We start from the raw sequence: 16,034 nt of genomic DNA on the forward strand, positions 1-16,034 counted from the left end.
AAAATAAAACGATTCCACTGCTTAATAGTTTTCACTGTCCAGAAATTCCCCCTTATTTTCATGTTGGCTCTCCTGACAAACTTCCATCATTGCTTCTTGTCCTATCCTTGGGAGCTTGTTGCAGAATTCGTTTCCCAGTTGATGTCAGAATAGGAAAAGTCCCACCATTACTATGACTGTGGTGGAATTATTCACAGTAATTGTCCCTTATGATTCTGAATTCGATATTGCAGACTGAGCCTGTATAAGGTGGCTTATGTCTCTTCCTTTCCTTTCCTGTGGCACCGAAGGAATCTTCTTTGATCAGTGAACGGACTGAAGTGCCCAAATCCCTCGGCTTAGAGATGCCCAAGCAGGAGAAGCTTCATCTGCAGCCACAGCCACCACCGCTGTCAGTGAAGCTGAAGAAGGAAACCATGTCCTCTGCCTCTCACCAACCGACAAAGGAGTGTTCCGTTGTGCCAGCATATATCCAGCAAGAGCAAGATATACTTCACCGCCCCATCCTACCCTCCTCGATCATAGGAAAGGTGGGTGAAAGCTGGTACCTTTTAAGACACGTATGACTGTTCCTACCCTGAACAGTTTCTCCTGTTTTGCCAATGTGAAATGTTGGGGTTGCATGCTTAGGGCGGGAGGAGTTGCTATGTTTGTTAGACCTTCTTGATTTCACTTGCCTGAAAAATAGAGTAACAGTGAAATGAAAACAGAATCTTACTTTATAGATAGCTGCTGAAAAAGATAAAGGTATCAGTAATAGAGATTAAAACAAAACTGACTATCTGATCACCGAGAAAGATCACTGATTGGTAGGTTTGGGAAAGTGTCTATGTGTGGGAGAAGAGCATTGGAAAATTGGACAGCAATATCCTGAAAGTCTAATGCTTTGCAGATTTTTAGAAGATCGTTGTTGTTTGATTTAAACAACACAGGCATTTCTGATGCACTAGCGTTTCATCTTTGATAGTGTTTATTTGGCTAAGACAGGGATTGAGACCTCACATTTTTGTTCATATCATTTCCAAAAGCTGCTTTTGCTTAGCTTGTTTGGTGTTGAAAACACTGCATTACAAATGCTTTCTAGTACATTAGGATTTACTGATTTTCTTCCTTTAAAATGGAAGAGGGACATGCAGGAGCCACTCATTTAGTCCCGTCCTAAATGTGTTGACTGTACCAAAATTGGTTTTAAATTGCAAACAAACTTGCATTTTTCAAGTATCTCTCTCTCTCTCTCTTTTTGTAATGTACAGAAAGAAAAATTGTAGATTTTGCCGTGCATGTATTCCTTTGAAACTGCAAGGCTTTTGTTGACTAACCGTACTTGGTAGCTTATTTAAAATATGCTTTATCTTTTTTTATTCTGTTTGTATGGGACACCTAGTTTTCAAAAGCCGAGCAGAGTGATCTCACAGGTGTGTGTGTGTGTGTGTGTTGTATCCTGAACATGATTTTTCCCCAGAGTAATGAATTATTGAATGGACATGCTAACATGACACGATTAGACTTGAGAAAGAGCAGCAGTGATATACTGCCAGTGGTAGAGAGTCTGCTTGTGTCTCTTTTTTAAAAAACTGCACTTTGTATTGTAGCTTGAAACATAGGTTTAAAACCTTCATTTATAGCAGCGATGGCGAACCTTTTTTGGCTTGTGTGCCATAAGTGGGGGGAGCGCAGGGGGGTCGTGTGCAGGCATGCCATACCCATAATGCAATGCGCGACCCCCCAGTGTGCATGCACACACTACAGGCGCGACTCCCCCATTTTTGCATGCTTTTTTCGCCCTCCCCAGGCTCTAGAGGCTTTATAGGAGCATGGGGAGGGTGAAAACAGCCTCCCCCATCCCCCTGGAAGCCCTCCGGAGGCTTCAGGGACTTTCAGGAGGCTTCCCTGAATCCTCGGGAGCAGTCAAAATGACACTCCGAGCAAACAGGAAGTCAGTTCCTGAACTTCTGGTTTGCCCGTAGGGCCAGTTTGGTTTGCACTCCAGAGGCTTCAGGGAAGCTCTTTTTGCCCTCCCCAGGCTCCTATAAAGCGTCTGGAGCCTGGGGAGGGCAAAAAATGGCTTTAGAAAAGGGTGAAATCAGCTGGCCAGCGTGCGCATGCGCTCTGTCCAGCTGACAGGGCAGCGCCTCCCGTGCCCTATCAAATGGCTCCGCGTGCCACCTGTGGAGCGCGTGCCATAGGTTCGCCATCACTGATTTATAGGTTCTAATATTTTGTATCTCATAGGATCCAGATACCAAACTGCCTGTAGTCAATCTCCTTATTGCCACCTCTACCAAAAACAAGCAAGAATATGCAGAACCAGGTGGAAATTGTCAGGCATCCAGTGACTCTCTGGTAAGTTCTAGTTTAAGGTGTCTTTCCTTGTCAAATCACCTTAGCGTTCTGGCTGCTTGTTGTATTATTTCTTTATTTTGCATATGGCAGGCATACAATGTCAGGGAAATCACACAGTGCAGCCCTGACAGTCTAGATTGCTAGATCATTCTGTTTAGTGCTTGCGTGGCTATCCTTGGTTCACCATTGGAGGTGAATTAGCTTTAAACCAATTAAGTAGCAGCCCTCAGGTTGCTGGCTCTTACAGGCTTCTCTACCAGTCTCACCTCGCCTTGTGTTGTGATGCCTCGTGTCTGGCCAGGTCCATTGCCAGCTTCTGCTCTCTACACACATGAAAGCAGCTAGTCTCCCCCCACCCCCCACCCCGGTGAAGTGTTACCCATTTGTCTACTTGCAATGTTGCATGCTTTTGAACTGATGAATGGGTAGGAGCTAGGGACCAACAAATGGAAGCTCACTCTGTCTCACAGAGCCAGGCTCAAACATTTTTGGCCAGCAGTTCCAGCATCATACAGACTTAGCAGTTCTTCCAATTCAGAACCAAACAAATTAAAATTACAATTTGATGCTTGCCAAGTTTTGACCTGGGAAGAAATTAAATTTCTCAATCCTTTGCTTTTGTATCATTCCACCCAGGTTTGGCTGGTTTCAAAAAACATTTGGACCAATTCTTAGAGGTCAGTGACTATTAGACTTGATGGCAGTGTGACTGCTTTTGAAGGCGATCTCCTGGGAGACAAGTGGGATTTTTTGTATGTGTGCAATTTTTCGACCACTGTGAAGAACAGATTACTGGATTAGATGGATGAAGGATGCAGTCCATCAGGGAACTATTTATGTTATGTTCTTATGGCTTTATTTTCATGGATTTCCAACCATGCAAGAAATATTTTTAGGCCTATGCATTTAAAGAGATGTTTCAAGGAGATTTCTTGTAGTCTGCTTTGTAATCACATGTATTTTTATTTCTCTGTATAATCTGTTCTTCAGCTTCCTTTGAAATGTCATTTCTGTATATCTTTGTATGTACAATTCCCTTCTGATGTCAGACTTGTTGTCTGAAGTAGGCTTTCAGCACTGAGAAGTCTGAGAAAGGCCTATCCGTTGGCATTTTCAACTTTGTGCCTATTCTTGTTGCTGCAGGTATCAGCAAGATTCCCCCAATTTTACAAACGATCAGGAACACCAAGCACAGAAGTGGTAGTTCTTGACGATCCAGAAGACAATGAAATGGAACTATTGCAGCAAATCCAGCCTCCAGTAGTGAGTAATGGGATAATTTTGGGCACTGTGATGATAACTCTTTCTGGTTGTTGATCCTGGGCAAGTTTGTTCCTCATCCTGGGGGTGAGAGTCATAATACGTATGGCCAGCAGAAGGTGACGGATACTCAACAACAGATACTGAGTTCGGTGAGGTGAAGGAGATGTTGTGGACTATAGGTTTTTTTTCCTCAACAATAAGAGATTTGAGGTGGATCGTGGGATAATAGCATGGAAACCTTGTTTTGAAAAATATCATGGTCCTTGACCAACCATAATAATAAATACCTGATAAGACATAGGATAGATGAGTGGTGGAGAGGCCTAAAGGTGGAGCTCTCACCTCAAAGCAGGAGACTGTGAGTTCGCTCCTAGGTAACGACAGATACTTCTCTCTGGGCACAATGAGTAAATATCATCTGCGAACTCTGCATTGGCGACAGGAAGGGCATCTAGCCAATAAACACTCAACTCCATTCAGTTGCATTCAGACTCCACCCTGATGCAAGGCATTACGATGTCATTAAAAGAAAAAGAAGAAAAAAGAGATAGGACACATGTTGTTCTTCCAGCTTGCCAGCCATCATTGTTAAACAACGATGCTATCCATCCAATCATATCCAGTTCTCTGCGATTCTGTGGACCACCTGTTTCCACATTTTCCAGCCTTTTCCAGCTTTTTTCAGTTGTTTTATGCTCTGGCTGGCATTGGCTTTGATTATGTCTAGCAGCCGTGGTTTTTTGGTGGTCTTATTTCCTTTTATCACTGGCCATTCTAAGCAAAACTGCCTTTTCCAATGCATTTGATTGCATGACATGGCTGAAATAAGTAAGGTAGAATTTTGAGATTTTGCCTTTCAGCAATATGTCTGGTTTTATACACTCCACAGTACATGCTTGTTGTCACTTTCGCCGACCCAGGAGTGTGAGGAGCCTTCTCCAGCACCACAGCTCAAACAGACTAATTTTCTTCCTGCCTAGTTTTTTTTTTATAGTCCAACTTTCACAATTGTAAGTAGCTGTGGGAAACCTGATGGTGCAGTCTAATCTGCATTTAGTTGCCAGACAATTCATGCTCATCATTGCTGTGTGACCCAGTACAATTTAACTCTATTCTTATGTCTGCGCTCACTGCTTTGATCAATGTGCTACCCTAGAGAAGTGTACTTGCATACTTTTAATCTCTTCATTGTCAATTGTTATTTTGACATGTTCATTCCTCACGATGGTCATTAGCTTAGTCTTTTTAATGTTTAGGGAGAGGCCAAATTTCTTGCTCTCTTCTTTAATCCTTTGGACTTTCTTTCTTTGGTTTCTGAAAGGAGAGTTGTGTGGTCGGCATTTCAAAGATTGTTGATATTTCTTCCTCCAATCTTTACCCTGTTTTTTGATTCTTCAAATTCCAGATTCCTTATGATCATTTTGGCATACAGGTTGAATACCAGAAGTGCTACATTTCATTCTCTATCTTGAACCAATCAATGTCTTTATATGGTGTTCACACAATGGTTTCCTGATCTGTGGACAAGGGACTGCATCAATTTGACCAAATGTGTTGGCATCCCCCTGTCTTCCAGGACAGCGACCACCAACCTTTTGGGCACCAGGGACTGGTTCCATGGAGAGGGGTTTTTCTGTGGACCAGAGGTGGTGTGGTTTCGCATGCTGCCTGGCTCCCATGATGGGGCTTTGGTTGTTTGTGCGGCCCACTTTCTGGCATGCCATAGACCAGTACCAGTCCACGGACTGTGGGTTAGGGACCCCTGTCCTAGGACTCTCTAAAGCACATCATGATTGATATAATTGAAAGTTTTCTTGTAGTAAATAAAGCAGATGTAGATGTTCCTTTGATATTCTTGAGATTTTTTCATGATCCAGAGTAATTTGTAATATAGTTGCTAGTGCCATGGTCCCTTCTGAAACCAGCTTGAATATCTAGTAATTCCTTTTTTGATGAATGGCACCAGACACTATTGTATGATCTTGTTGGGAGAATTTCCCTTTTCTTTCAAACTGGAAAAAGAGTGCAAGCAATCAAGATGCAAGATGAACTGCTGGTAAGAAGGTCTCTTTTTTTTTATTCCAGAAACAATAACAGTTTGTTTTGGGAGTAGCTGGCCATTGACAGGTACATTAGTGAGATTATTATGGGATTTGAGGCCCTTTGTGTTATGTTTGTGAAGGAAATGTGAGTGTGATGTATGATTTTATGACCAGAGGAACTAGGAGAAATATCTTGCTTGTTATCTTCCTTATCATTAAGAGATTTTTCTCTGGGGCATATGGTTCTTATCACGGTCCTCCTTGGGTGTAAGAAATTTGGGCATAGGTGTGAAATTCCCACGCCTTTTAATCTAGTTCGCTTTCTGTAATCAGTCTCTGTCTGCCTACGATCTCAGTGCTTTGAGTGATCCCAGCGCTTTGAGTTTTATTGCCATTCTGTGGCTTTTTGAGGTCACGTTGTATCTCCGCCTTAATTGATCAATGAAGCAACATACCTTATGAATGGAGGCAAGGTCTCTCCAGCAATAAGCATTTCTGGCAGTCGGCAGTGAGTGGTTTAAAGGAAAAGGGAGAGACGGGTATTTTCCCATGGATTTCTTCTCACTTAGGGAATTTTCCAATGGGATGTAACTTTTTTTTTGGGGGGGGGGGAGTGTTTCAGAATAAACTGTACAATCTTAAGGAGAAACTTGCTAGGATGAGGGATGATGGCAGTTGTGAAATAATTGCAGAAAATCCTCGGAGTCAATCTTTTTTGGCAGTGGAATAAACACTGCTCATTTCCAATTCTGAGGCTTTGTATATGTTCCCAAAATCTTCCGGTACAAAGCTGTGGTGGTTATGGGTGAAACAGGCCTAAGAAATTCTACAGCCTTGCGGGGGTTTGGGCAGTTGGCTCATTGCCTACACAACATCTTCCTGAAGGATGACTGATTCTATTTCTGCTTCCCTTTCCTCATCATTCTGAGCAAGTTGAGCCTCTTTGTTGCTGGTATACAGCTCTTCTGTTTATCCTCACCATCTTAACACCTTATTGCTCAGACAGTTCTTACTCTTGCTAGTTTTTGAGGACGCTTTTATGAGCAGTAAACGATGTTCAAATCCTTGTGGAAATGCTTTCCTGGTGTAGCCTTTCGAGCAATCATCTTACACTTGCTTGGAAGTGAAACTTTGTTGCCTTTCCTTGATGCGCTTTGGAAATCTGCTTTTAATTTCTTTGCTTTCTCCCATTTGCCTGCTGCTTTGGCTGCTTGGCTGTCCTGATGGTTTCATTTGAGAGACACTTGCATTTTTCTCCAGCTTCTTGCTTGTATATGCTCAACTAAATGCAAATTTCTATAAGAGCAATAGCACTGAAGCTCTTTGTCTTTTTGAAGATAACATACATCATATATGATCTCTCTAGCATTCAGAATCCGACATTTGATATTTAAAAGCCAATTTAGTGCTATCTAGAACATAGAGGTGTTAAAACCAAAGGTAATTCTGTAAGACGCCCCTGCATTTCTTCTAAGAAGAATCAAAATTAATAAAAATTAGAGCTGTTAATCTGTGACAAGGAATATATAGCCTATTATTAAATAAATGGGCCCATGCCTACATTGGTTGCAAACTATAAATAGGTGTTCATTCAATATTCTCAAAATCAATTGAGATGATAATGTCTAGGAATTTTGATTGAGCTACTACTCTGGCTTTAAGTATCACAATTGTAGATGGTACATGATGATCACTACTAGTATGACAAGCTAGTAATATCTCAACTGCAGATAAGTTTACAATTGCCGTAAGATGCTAAGGTATTTTAAAATATTAATTACCAAGGGACAACGATGGTAACAGTCACAAAAAGATCAACCTAGCTCACTTCTATTATCTAAAATACTGTTCTCTTCCCCCTCCCCCATTTAAACAGCAAACCCTTTTACAATTCTGTTCCCATTTATTTGCCATCTATGTATTTGGAAAGCCAGAAGAATCTACAGAGTAGTCTGGCTGCCAGAAGTTGCTAGTTTGTTTAGTTAATGCTGTCACGCTAGCCAGTGTACACCATGGGGAGGCAAACTAGCTGATTTTTAAAAATATAAATGGTGCTGCACTTGAATGGTTAGATGACCTAGACCATGTCATGTTGCCATCATGTGACGCATCATGGTGTTTTTTCCCTTCGCGGAGCTGAGGTTGGCGTGGCCTGTGCATGCTGCATCTAGCTCCTTGGCCACCAGTTTGACACCCCTGGACTAGACATTGATATTTGAACATAGATCTTTTTATCATTTATATTTTATTGGGTTCTACTAATCTAGTTGACATGTTAATTTATATTGCTAGTCCATGTATGATGTGCCACACACTCAATAAATAAATGCCATCTATGTTAGGTTGATCTTTTTGTGAAGTTCACCATCTTTACCTCTTGGTAATTAATGTTTTAAAATACTTTTGCGTCTTGTAGCCAGATTGGGTGGGTGAAAGTTAGTACTAGTTTGTAGTAGTCAACCTTTCAACTGTAGAATTAACAAAAAAAAAATAGAGACAGATAATATCAACATTTAATTCCTTTCCATATTTATATAGGAATGGCTGTAAATATGAAGAGTAGAGTAGAGTAGAATTCTTTATTGGCCAAGTGAGATTGGACACACAAGGAATTTGTCTTTGGTATGTATGCTCTGAGTGTACATGAAAGATATAAGTGATAAATCATGATCATAGTAATAAATATATTCATCATGAATCATAAGATACAACACTTAGTGATAGTCATAGGATACTAAATAAGCAATCAACAAAAATCATAGTAGGAAACTAAATAAAGCAATATAGATTGTAACGATACTAGCAACAAAGTTATAGTCATAAGTAGAAAAGGAGCTAGGTAATAGGAAGGATGAAAATAATAATAATACAGTCTTAGTAAATAGTTTGACAGTGTTGTGGGAATTAGTTGTTTAGCAGAGTGATGGCAGTGAAGCTTCTTAATTATTTATACTGCCTCAATTGCTAGACCATAGTCAATGTTGTTCCCTATTACTGAGATCATCCATTTTCAAATAAAAATAAATATGTCTTTAAGATATTTGGGCCAAACCAAAACAACAACAAAAAAAACCCCCCGCTGCAAATCAACACATTTATCTTTAGATTGTCACATAAGGATAAAATTAAACCCATCACTTTTAGGGTGACTATTAAAATGTGACTGTAATGATCTTGCTGTTAAAAATCTCAGCTAAAATGAGATAACTATCCATTGAGGCAAGACAATAATACCTCTCCAGTTTGCCCTAGTTTTCTCCATTCTGCAGTCATTGGTGGAGGAAATAAATATTAATACTCAAGTCACTTCAGGATTTAAACATATACCAGAATTAAAGTTATACCACAGAGAATGTAAAATGAGGATGGAATTGAAAATTAAATCTATAAATATATTAAGGAGGCCTCACTTTTCAGTCCTTTTTCAATTCCATCCAGAGAGAACAAGTCGATTCACTTCCATGTACTTGGTTCTGCAGAAACTCATTCTCTTTTATATCTGGGTATTCACTATGTTAGTTTCTATAGGTCAGGAAGCTTGCATAAATCTTTCTTGAGCTACATCTAGAATTGTATAGTTTCTTAGAACAGATTCTTGCTGGCCTCCCTGGTCTGAGGATTCCAGAAGCAAAGGGGACTCTAAAATTTAATTTTGTTAATAATAGTTTCCAAGTGCTTTGACTACAGCCTCCATATTTCTTGTATGTCTAAGTCTCTCCAGCTTTAGTACAATTTCCAGTTCCTCATCTTCAATAAGGAATACAAACAGTTAATTGGTCTCATTTCTTTGCTGCTTCTTTCAATAGAGAAGGCACCGTACATTTACTTAAGTTTTACCTTGACAAGGACTCAGATACAGTCATTATTGTAAAAGATTGGAAAGAATTGTTTTAAGGGAAGGATTTGAAACATTGTTGGATAGCATTATGCCCACAGGTTTCAAATCCCTAGCTGTTGCATTTTTGTCACTGTAGTTAATAGCTGAGTTTCCTTTTCCTGAATTAGAAAATTTTGAAAGGCAAATAATAAATCTGAAAGGCAAATGAATCTGTTTTCAACTTTTAACAGCAGTAGTGAAGTTGCTGGGTAAGTATGATTAAGTATTAACAAAATTCTCTTCTTTCTTGTTGAGCTTGGCAAACACACCACTAGAATGAAGCCACGGTGGTCAAAATGTTCATGGAAAAGTTGATTCGGTGAAGATGCAATTGTCCTTCTAGAACTCTGTCCTTTATTAACTCTTTTGAGTGTAACCAGAATTATAATCTGGTTACATTTTGAATGAGTGCTTAACCTTTGTCTTGCCCAGGTGGGTTATTTTTAAAATTTGATTCCTGCTTAGGCACAATCTGAATCTGTTATCTAGCTCATCTCAAGGCTGGCTAGTATCAGTCCAAAGGCTCTACTTTTATAGAGGAAGTCTTCAGTATTTCTGTTGGACAATGCAATGGATATCTTTTAATTCACTCACATATTTTGCTGACTGCCAAGGATTGATCAAAAAGCAATTAGTGTCTCAATGTGAAGACACACTTACAGTGATAAAATATGCTAAAAGCTTTTTGGGGAGCATTTCTTCCTGACCCCAGCTCACAGACAGAGGTTCTCTTAAGCTACATCAACTGTTCCCTCATATATATATATATATTTTGACTACCGTATTTATTCGAGTATAACGCGCACACGTGTATAACGCGCACCCCCTAATTTTCGATTAAAAATCGGTATAAAATGTTGTTTCACACCAAGCATTGTAATTGACAAAAAAACGTTGTTGAACACGTGCGGCCATGACTATTGCCGCCGCCGCTGCCGCCATTCACAGGACCCGCCTCTCACCCTCTTCCTCCTGCCGACTGGAGGAAGAGGGTGAGAGGCGGGTCCTGTGAACGACGGCAGCAGCGGCGGCAATAGTCGCAACTCAGCTGCCTGCCGCCTTTCCCCTCTTTTGTCTCCCAGCCGGGGTGGCCCGCCGTCAAGTTGCAACTATTGCTGCCGCCGCTGCAGAGGCGGGTCCTGTGAACGGCGGCAGCAGCGGCGGCAATAGTTGCAACTTGGCGGCGGGCCGCCCCGGCTGGGAGACAAAGGAGGGGAAAGGCGGCAGGCAGCTGAGTTGCGACTATTGAGCACGGCGTGGCGCCGCCTGAGGCCGGGATCGAGGCTGCAGTCCGGAAATTTACAATTCGCCTGCGCCCTCAATGGACCGGCCGCCACTGCCACCCCACCCCAGCCCTCGTTTATAACGCGCACCCACACTTTGATTTCTTTTTTTGGTAGAAAATTTTGCGCGTTATACTCGAATAAATATGGTAGTTCTTCTTTAAATACAAAATAAATTTGTGATGGAAAATAATTCCCTGTTTTTTACGAATCTGTCCAAGCTAGAGGAGGATTTAAATTACAGGTACTCCTTGAATACAGAATAATAGAATTGGAAGGGACCTTGGAGGGCTTCTAGTCCAGTTGACTTAACCCTGTTTGTTTAATGGCAGCTCTAAGTTATTGATAGTCTTGGAAAAAGTAACTTACGGACTGTCCTACCACGCCCACAACCATGTGATTGCAATCCAGACACTTTTGCAACTGGCTTTTCTTTGCGATGGTCTTGTGGGTCACATGACCACAATTTATGACCTTCCCAGCTGGTTTTTGGCAACAGTCACTTGGGGAAGCTAGATTGACTTTATGACCACACTGACCTACAATGGAAATTGTGGCCCCAGTTGTGGTTGTAAGATTACCTGTACCTACAGTTTTCTTTAATTAAAAAACAGTCCATCGATTTTGATGTGATGTTGAGTTTGTCACAAGTAAGTCCTCAAAATATTAGCTTCTTCTGTGAGCTCTTTACTCCTCAGTCAAATCAATTGAACCTTGTCGGCATTAGTTTCGCCATTTGTGGCTCACCATTTGAGTGACCATCCCTGTAGGCCAGGGGTGTCCAAACTTGAAGTCCACAAGTCTTAAAGTTCCCAAGTTTGGACACCCCTGCTGTAGGCAACCACTACTGGCTTCCAGCAAGCAAAGTAAATAGGGAAACGAACTGGAGGTCTCAAAGAGTGATCGTGTGATTATGGGATGCTGGGTTCACATAGAATCCATCTAATGACGACACCAGAAATTGCCCTAACTGTCACCGTAAGTTGAGCCGGTCATGGGATATCATGCTTTATGAAGGGGCCACTTAGCAGTGGAGTTGCTGGTCCCAATTACCCTTGTTAACCAAGGAATACCTGTACTAGATTTGGAGCAGTTTTCAAACAATGTGTCTGATGTGGTGCAATGTAGTGATCTATTGTGGAGGTTACCAGGGCCTTGACTCGCTCGATCAAGATGTAGTTATAGCAGGCATTTTCTGCCATGTGAATGCCCAGATGCCAAACTGAGACAGAATGAATCCCCAGAGGGCAAAACTGGTTCTTTAGTGCAAGTGTTTTCAGAATACGTAAAACGTGATTTTCTGGGACAGATGAACCCCATTCTTAAACTAGTTTATTTCAGACCAAAGCTTAATTGTAGCTTATATAATATATTTGAGGCTGAACTGCTACATTAGTTGACACCTTGAGTCAATGCCCTAATCGTGGCAAGGAATGGCTTTGAAACAGAGGGCCTTGTGCCCTATTTAATCCAAACTGGGGGAAATGGCCGCTTATCTAAAGGTATTTTAGAAACAGGTAATCTTTGACTTACAACAGTTCATTTCGTGAACCATTACAACAGCATTGAAAAATGTGACTTATCACTATTTTTCACACTTAAAAGCCATCACATGGTCATGTAATCAAGATTTAGATGCTTGGTAACTGACTCATAGTTATAGGCTGCCATGTCTCGGGTGCCTTTTGGCAGGCAAAATTAACGGGGAAGCCAGATTCACTTAAACATGTTACTGACTTAACTGCGGTTAAACAGGGCAAAGCTCACTTAACGAATGTCTCACTTAGCAACAGAAACTTTGGGCTCAATTGTGGTCATACGTCGAGGACTACCTGTACTAAAGGATTCTAAATTGATCTCTCTCTCTTTTTATTGGTTCTTTCTCTAGATTATGGAGGTCTACAGCCTGGGTGGCGTGCAGCCCCTCTCTCAGTTGGACAGCGTCTTGCGAGAGTTCTTGGCTGAGCTGAATGAGATCCCTCTCCCTGCTCATTGGGAGGTGCTGCCTCCGCTTGGCAGCCCAGACCTGCGTCTCGTCCAGCGCTCGAAACATTCCACCATGTCTGCCGCAGTCATTCACATCTGCCCAGGCCTTTTTTTCCATGTGGTAGTGCAAGATCTGTTGGTGCCTCAGGAACATAAACTTTATGCCAGCCACCCGGCCCGCCTGACCACGGTTGATGAGGTGGTGGAACTGATCTGCGATCTGGAGGCCTACCAACTTTGTTTGGGTTGGCCTGCAGGGTGGCATGCTAGACAACGGTCCGAGACTTGTGATATTCTTGTTCATTCGGGCTGCTGCCTACAGTGCCAGCTCAACCCCTGGCCATCAGGAAGCGGCACTCACTGAGAACCAAGCTGGGCAAGGAATTTGGAGACAGATTCACAGCCCTCTAGCCTGACAATGGGCAGTTAATTGAATTTTAATTTTGACACTGGACATGGCTTGGATTTCTAAATGGATAATTCCTTGCCATAAATAGCTTTATCCCCCCCCCCCCCCATGTTGAATAGCTTGGCACAAAAAGATATATTCCCCCTTCTTGTCTTCTTTCTGATTTTTCTCCCTGGTAACTTGCTTCTGCTTCTGTTCAGAGAGGTTTCTTTTTTGACGACTAAACTCCAGTCTTGCTTTAGTCATTTACTAATTTCCTGCTAGAGAAGTACCGGGTGGACAGTGTGTATCACGGCAACTTGGGCTGACCACCAGTTTTGTGCACTTTTAAAACTTTTTATGCGTTTGGCCATGTAGTATTATAGTATTATAGGTTCATACAATGGGCATGTGGAGATGGGCAATGCATCCATTTGGGATCCTTTCCATTGTTTTTGCTTGCCTAGTCCCATTCTGTCATAATTAGCACTCTCCTGAAGAATTTTACATCTACAGTATGATCTTCGCCAGACCCAGGAAGAATGGGATTTTATAATAGAATTTCCTTCTTCAAACAAATCCTTGTGGTCTACACATTTTCTCAGATTTGTTTAGAACTTGAACTGTTGCGTCAAACTTTTTCCCCCCTTTGTTTCGTGCTGTGTGGTTGGATGGGGAATTCCGTTGGAGGATCTGCAAGATTTTGCTCTGGGGAGCAGGAAAGGTCCCGCAAATGGTGCCTGAGAAGACGTTGGTGAGCTGCCATTCTATATGCTGAGAGATTCCAGCATGTTCTGTTCAGGGAAGTTCTACAGAAGCCATAGCTGTATGTCACTTGCTAACTTGTGGTTTTGTTTCATGTCTTCCTTCAGTGCAGTTGGTGGCAGCGGTAGCAGCAACCTCTATCTGCCCTCCCCTATGCCTTTTGCAGTCTGTCTGACTTTCATGATGTGCGATATTTTTCTTTCAGAAGAAAAGAAGGAAACTATCCTCAAAGAAATAACAAATCAGAACTGGCTTCTATTTTTTTTAACATATTAAAAATTTGAAAGAGCAAATGGTCTTTGGTTGTTCTTGTTTCTGTTCAAGGTGAGAATCCTCAGACTGGTTTGTGAGAACTTGGGGGAGAAGAGTAGCTAAGACTGTTGCGTAAATTTCTTCTAAGCCTCGATACCTTTATTTTTTTTAATGACTGTTCATTATGTATGCAAGGGTGACTCACTGACTATCAACTCACAAATTCCCTGCTGAATGCCCATGGGCTCAGAATTGTAGTGGGAGATTTTTTTTAGCTTACATAAAGTGGTGGCACCTCTGCTAAATCAAACTATAGGGCAGTGTTGGCTAACCTTTTTGTCCACACTTGCCGAAATCGTGCACATACATGTGACAGCGCACGCACGTATGCCCACACCCATAATGCAATGTCCCCTGCCCCCCTGTGCATGCATGCATGACCCTCCACATTCCCCCACCTATGTGCATGCGCCACCCACGCTCCCCTGAAGCATCCTGGGACCAAAAACGGGGCACGGTGTGTGTGTGTCTTGCCAGCAGGAGGCGCGCGTGCATGCACGGTTGGACTGAGCTGGGTGACAGCTCGTGTGCCAGCGGAGAGGGCTCCGCATGCCACCTGTGGCACTCATGCTATGGGTTTGCCATCACGGCTATATGATCTCACAAGATCATGTTTTCAGGACTGAATACAGTCCTCCGTTTTTTCATATACAGAACTTCTTTGTCTTGCAAATTAGTCAAATTTATATAGTTACCCACTTCACAAAACAAGTGACTCTGGGGGGCTTATAATGATCACTAGAACAGTTAATAAATACTTTAAAACAATTATTTTGATTAAAAATATTAAAAATTATAAAAGCAAAGATGAAACAAGTAGTGGGCAAAACGATGTTAATAATAATGGAGCCACCTCAGAAGTTCACCTTGGGGTCCTCCGGTCTGATGGCACAATCAGGTCTTGAGGGACCTTTGGAAGGTCAGCAGTAATGGAGCCAGCCTCATCTCAAGTGGCAGGAGAAAGGAAAGGATATTCCACAAGGCAATGCAACGCAATGCCACAACAGGAAGATCCAACACATGTTGTTCCTGTGGCACTCCACATAGTAGGGGCTGAGGATGGGATTCCTCTGAGGGGATGAACCAGCACAACACTCTACTGTTCAACCCAATCTTGATCTGGAAGGATTTCATGGTTGATGGTATTGAAAGCAACTGGGAAGTCAAATAAGGGATGAACGAACACACATCCATCCAACAGTACAACCAATGCTATTTTTGTGTCATTTCAGGTTTGATTCTTTTCTCCCCAAGTCTAATACAAGAATATGTATTCTATAGTTTCATTTTTTCTTCTAAAAACTTTGTGGGTTTTCTCAGGACTTTTCTCTCAACTGTACCTGACCTGAGGTTCAATGCTGGTTTTGCAGGCACCTTCTCAGATCTCCGATTACATCCACTCTATGCCTTTCCCAGAAACAGAAAAGTCTATACACAAAGCCTTTCGTCCTCTGATGTCTTGTTCTGATAACACCCATCTTCCATGGCAACCTCTAGGTTCTAGAAGTTTCCTAGTGACTCCTCCCTTAACATTCTTAACCTCATTATGATATGCTGCATTTCCAAGTTTTACAGGTTAAAAATACGTATCGGTTTCAGGTTTCACAAACTTAGATGCCATGTTGATGCACATAACTATGGTTTAGAAGGCAGTGTTGTTTAACAAGCAGCTGCATAGATTCATTCTAACATGAATGTTTTATGAGTGGATATCTTTGTGAGCTGATCCTGAGGCAAAAATAATTGTGTATGAGTACGAAGTTGAAGAGGATGAA

The 16,034-nt window shown here is 41.8% G+C and overlaps 1 protein-coding gene across 11 annotated transcripts in view; it reads left to right on the forward strand.

Annotated features, from left to right (window-relative positions):
- Positions 1-14,234, forward strand: part of LOC309384358 (methyl-CpG-binding domain protein 1-like) — a 76,618-nt gene extending 62,384 nt beyond the window's left edge. For all 11 annotated transcript variants that reach the window (XM_081937770.1, XM_081937776.1, XM_081937775.1 and 8 more), the window contains 4 exons: positions 291-530; positions 2,233-2,343; positions 3,487-3,606; positions 12,697-14,234. In XM_081937770.1, coding sequence (XP_081793896.1) covers positions 291-530; positions 2,233-2,343; positions 3,487-3,606; positions 12,697-13,158 — 933 coding nt within the window. In that variant the 3' untranslated portion in view covers positions 13,159-14,234. The remainder of the gene's footprint in view (positions 1-290; positions 531-2,232; positions 2,344-3,486; positions 3,607-12,696) is intronic.
- Positions 14,235-16,034: the final 1,800 nt, after the last annotated feature.

The sequence above is a fragment of the Natrix helvetica genome (assembly GCF_964273705.1).
Source record: "Natrix helvetica genome assembly, chromosome: 1".
Taxonomy (NCBI): domain Eukaryota; kingdom Metazoa; phylum Chordata; class Lepidosauria; order Squamata; family Natricidae; genus Natrix; species Natrix helvetica.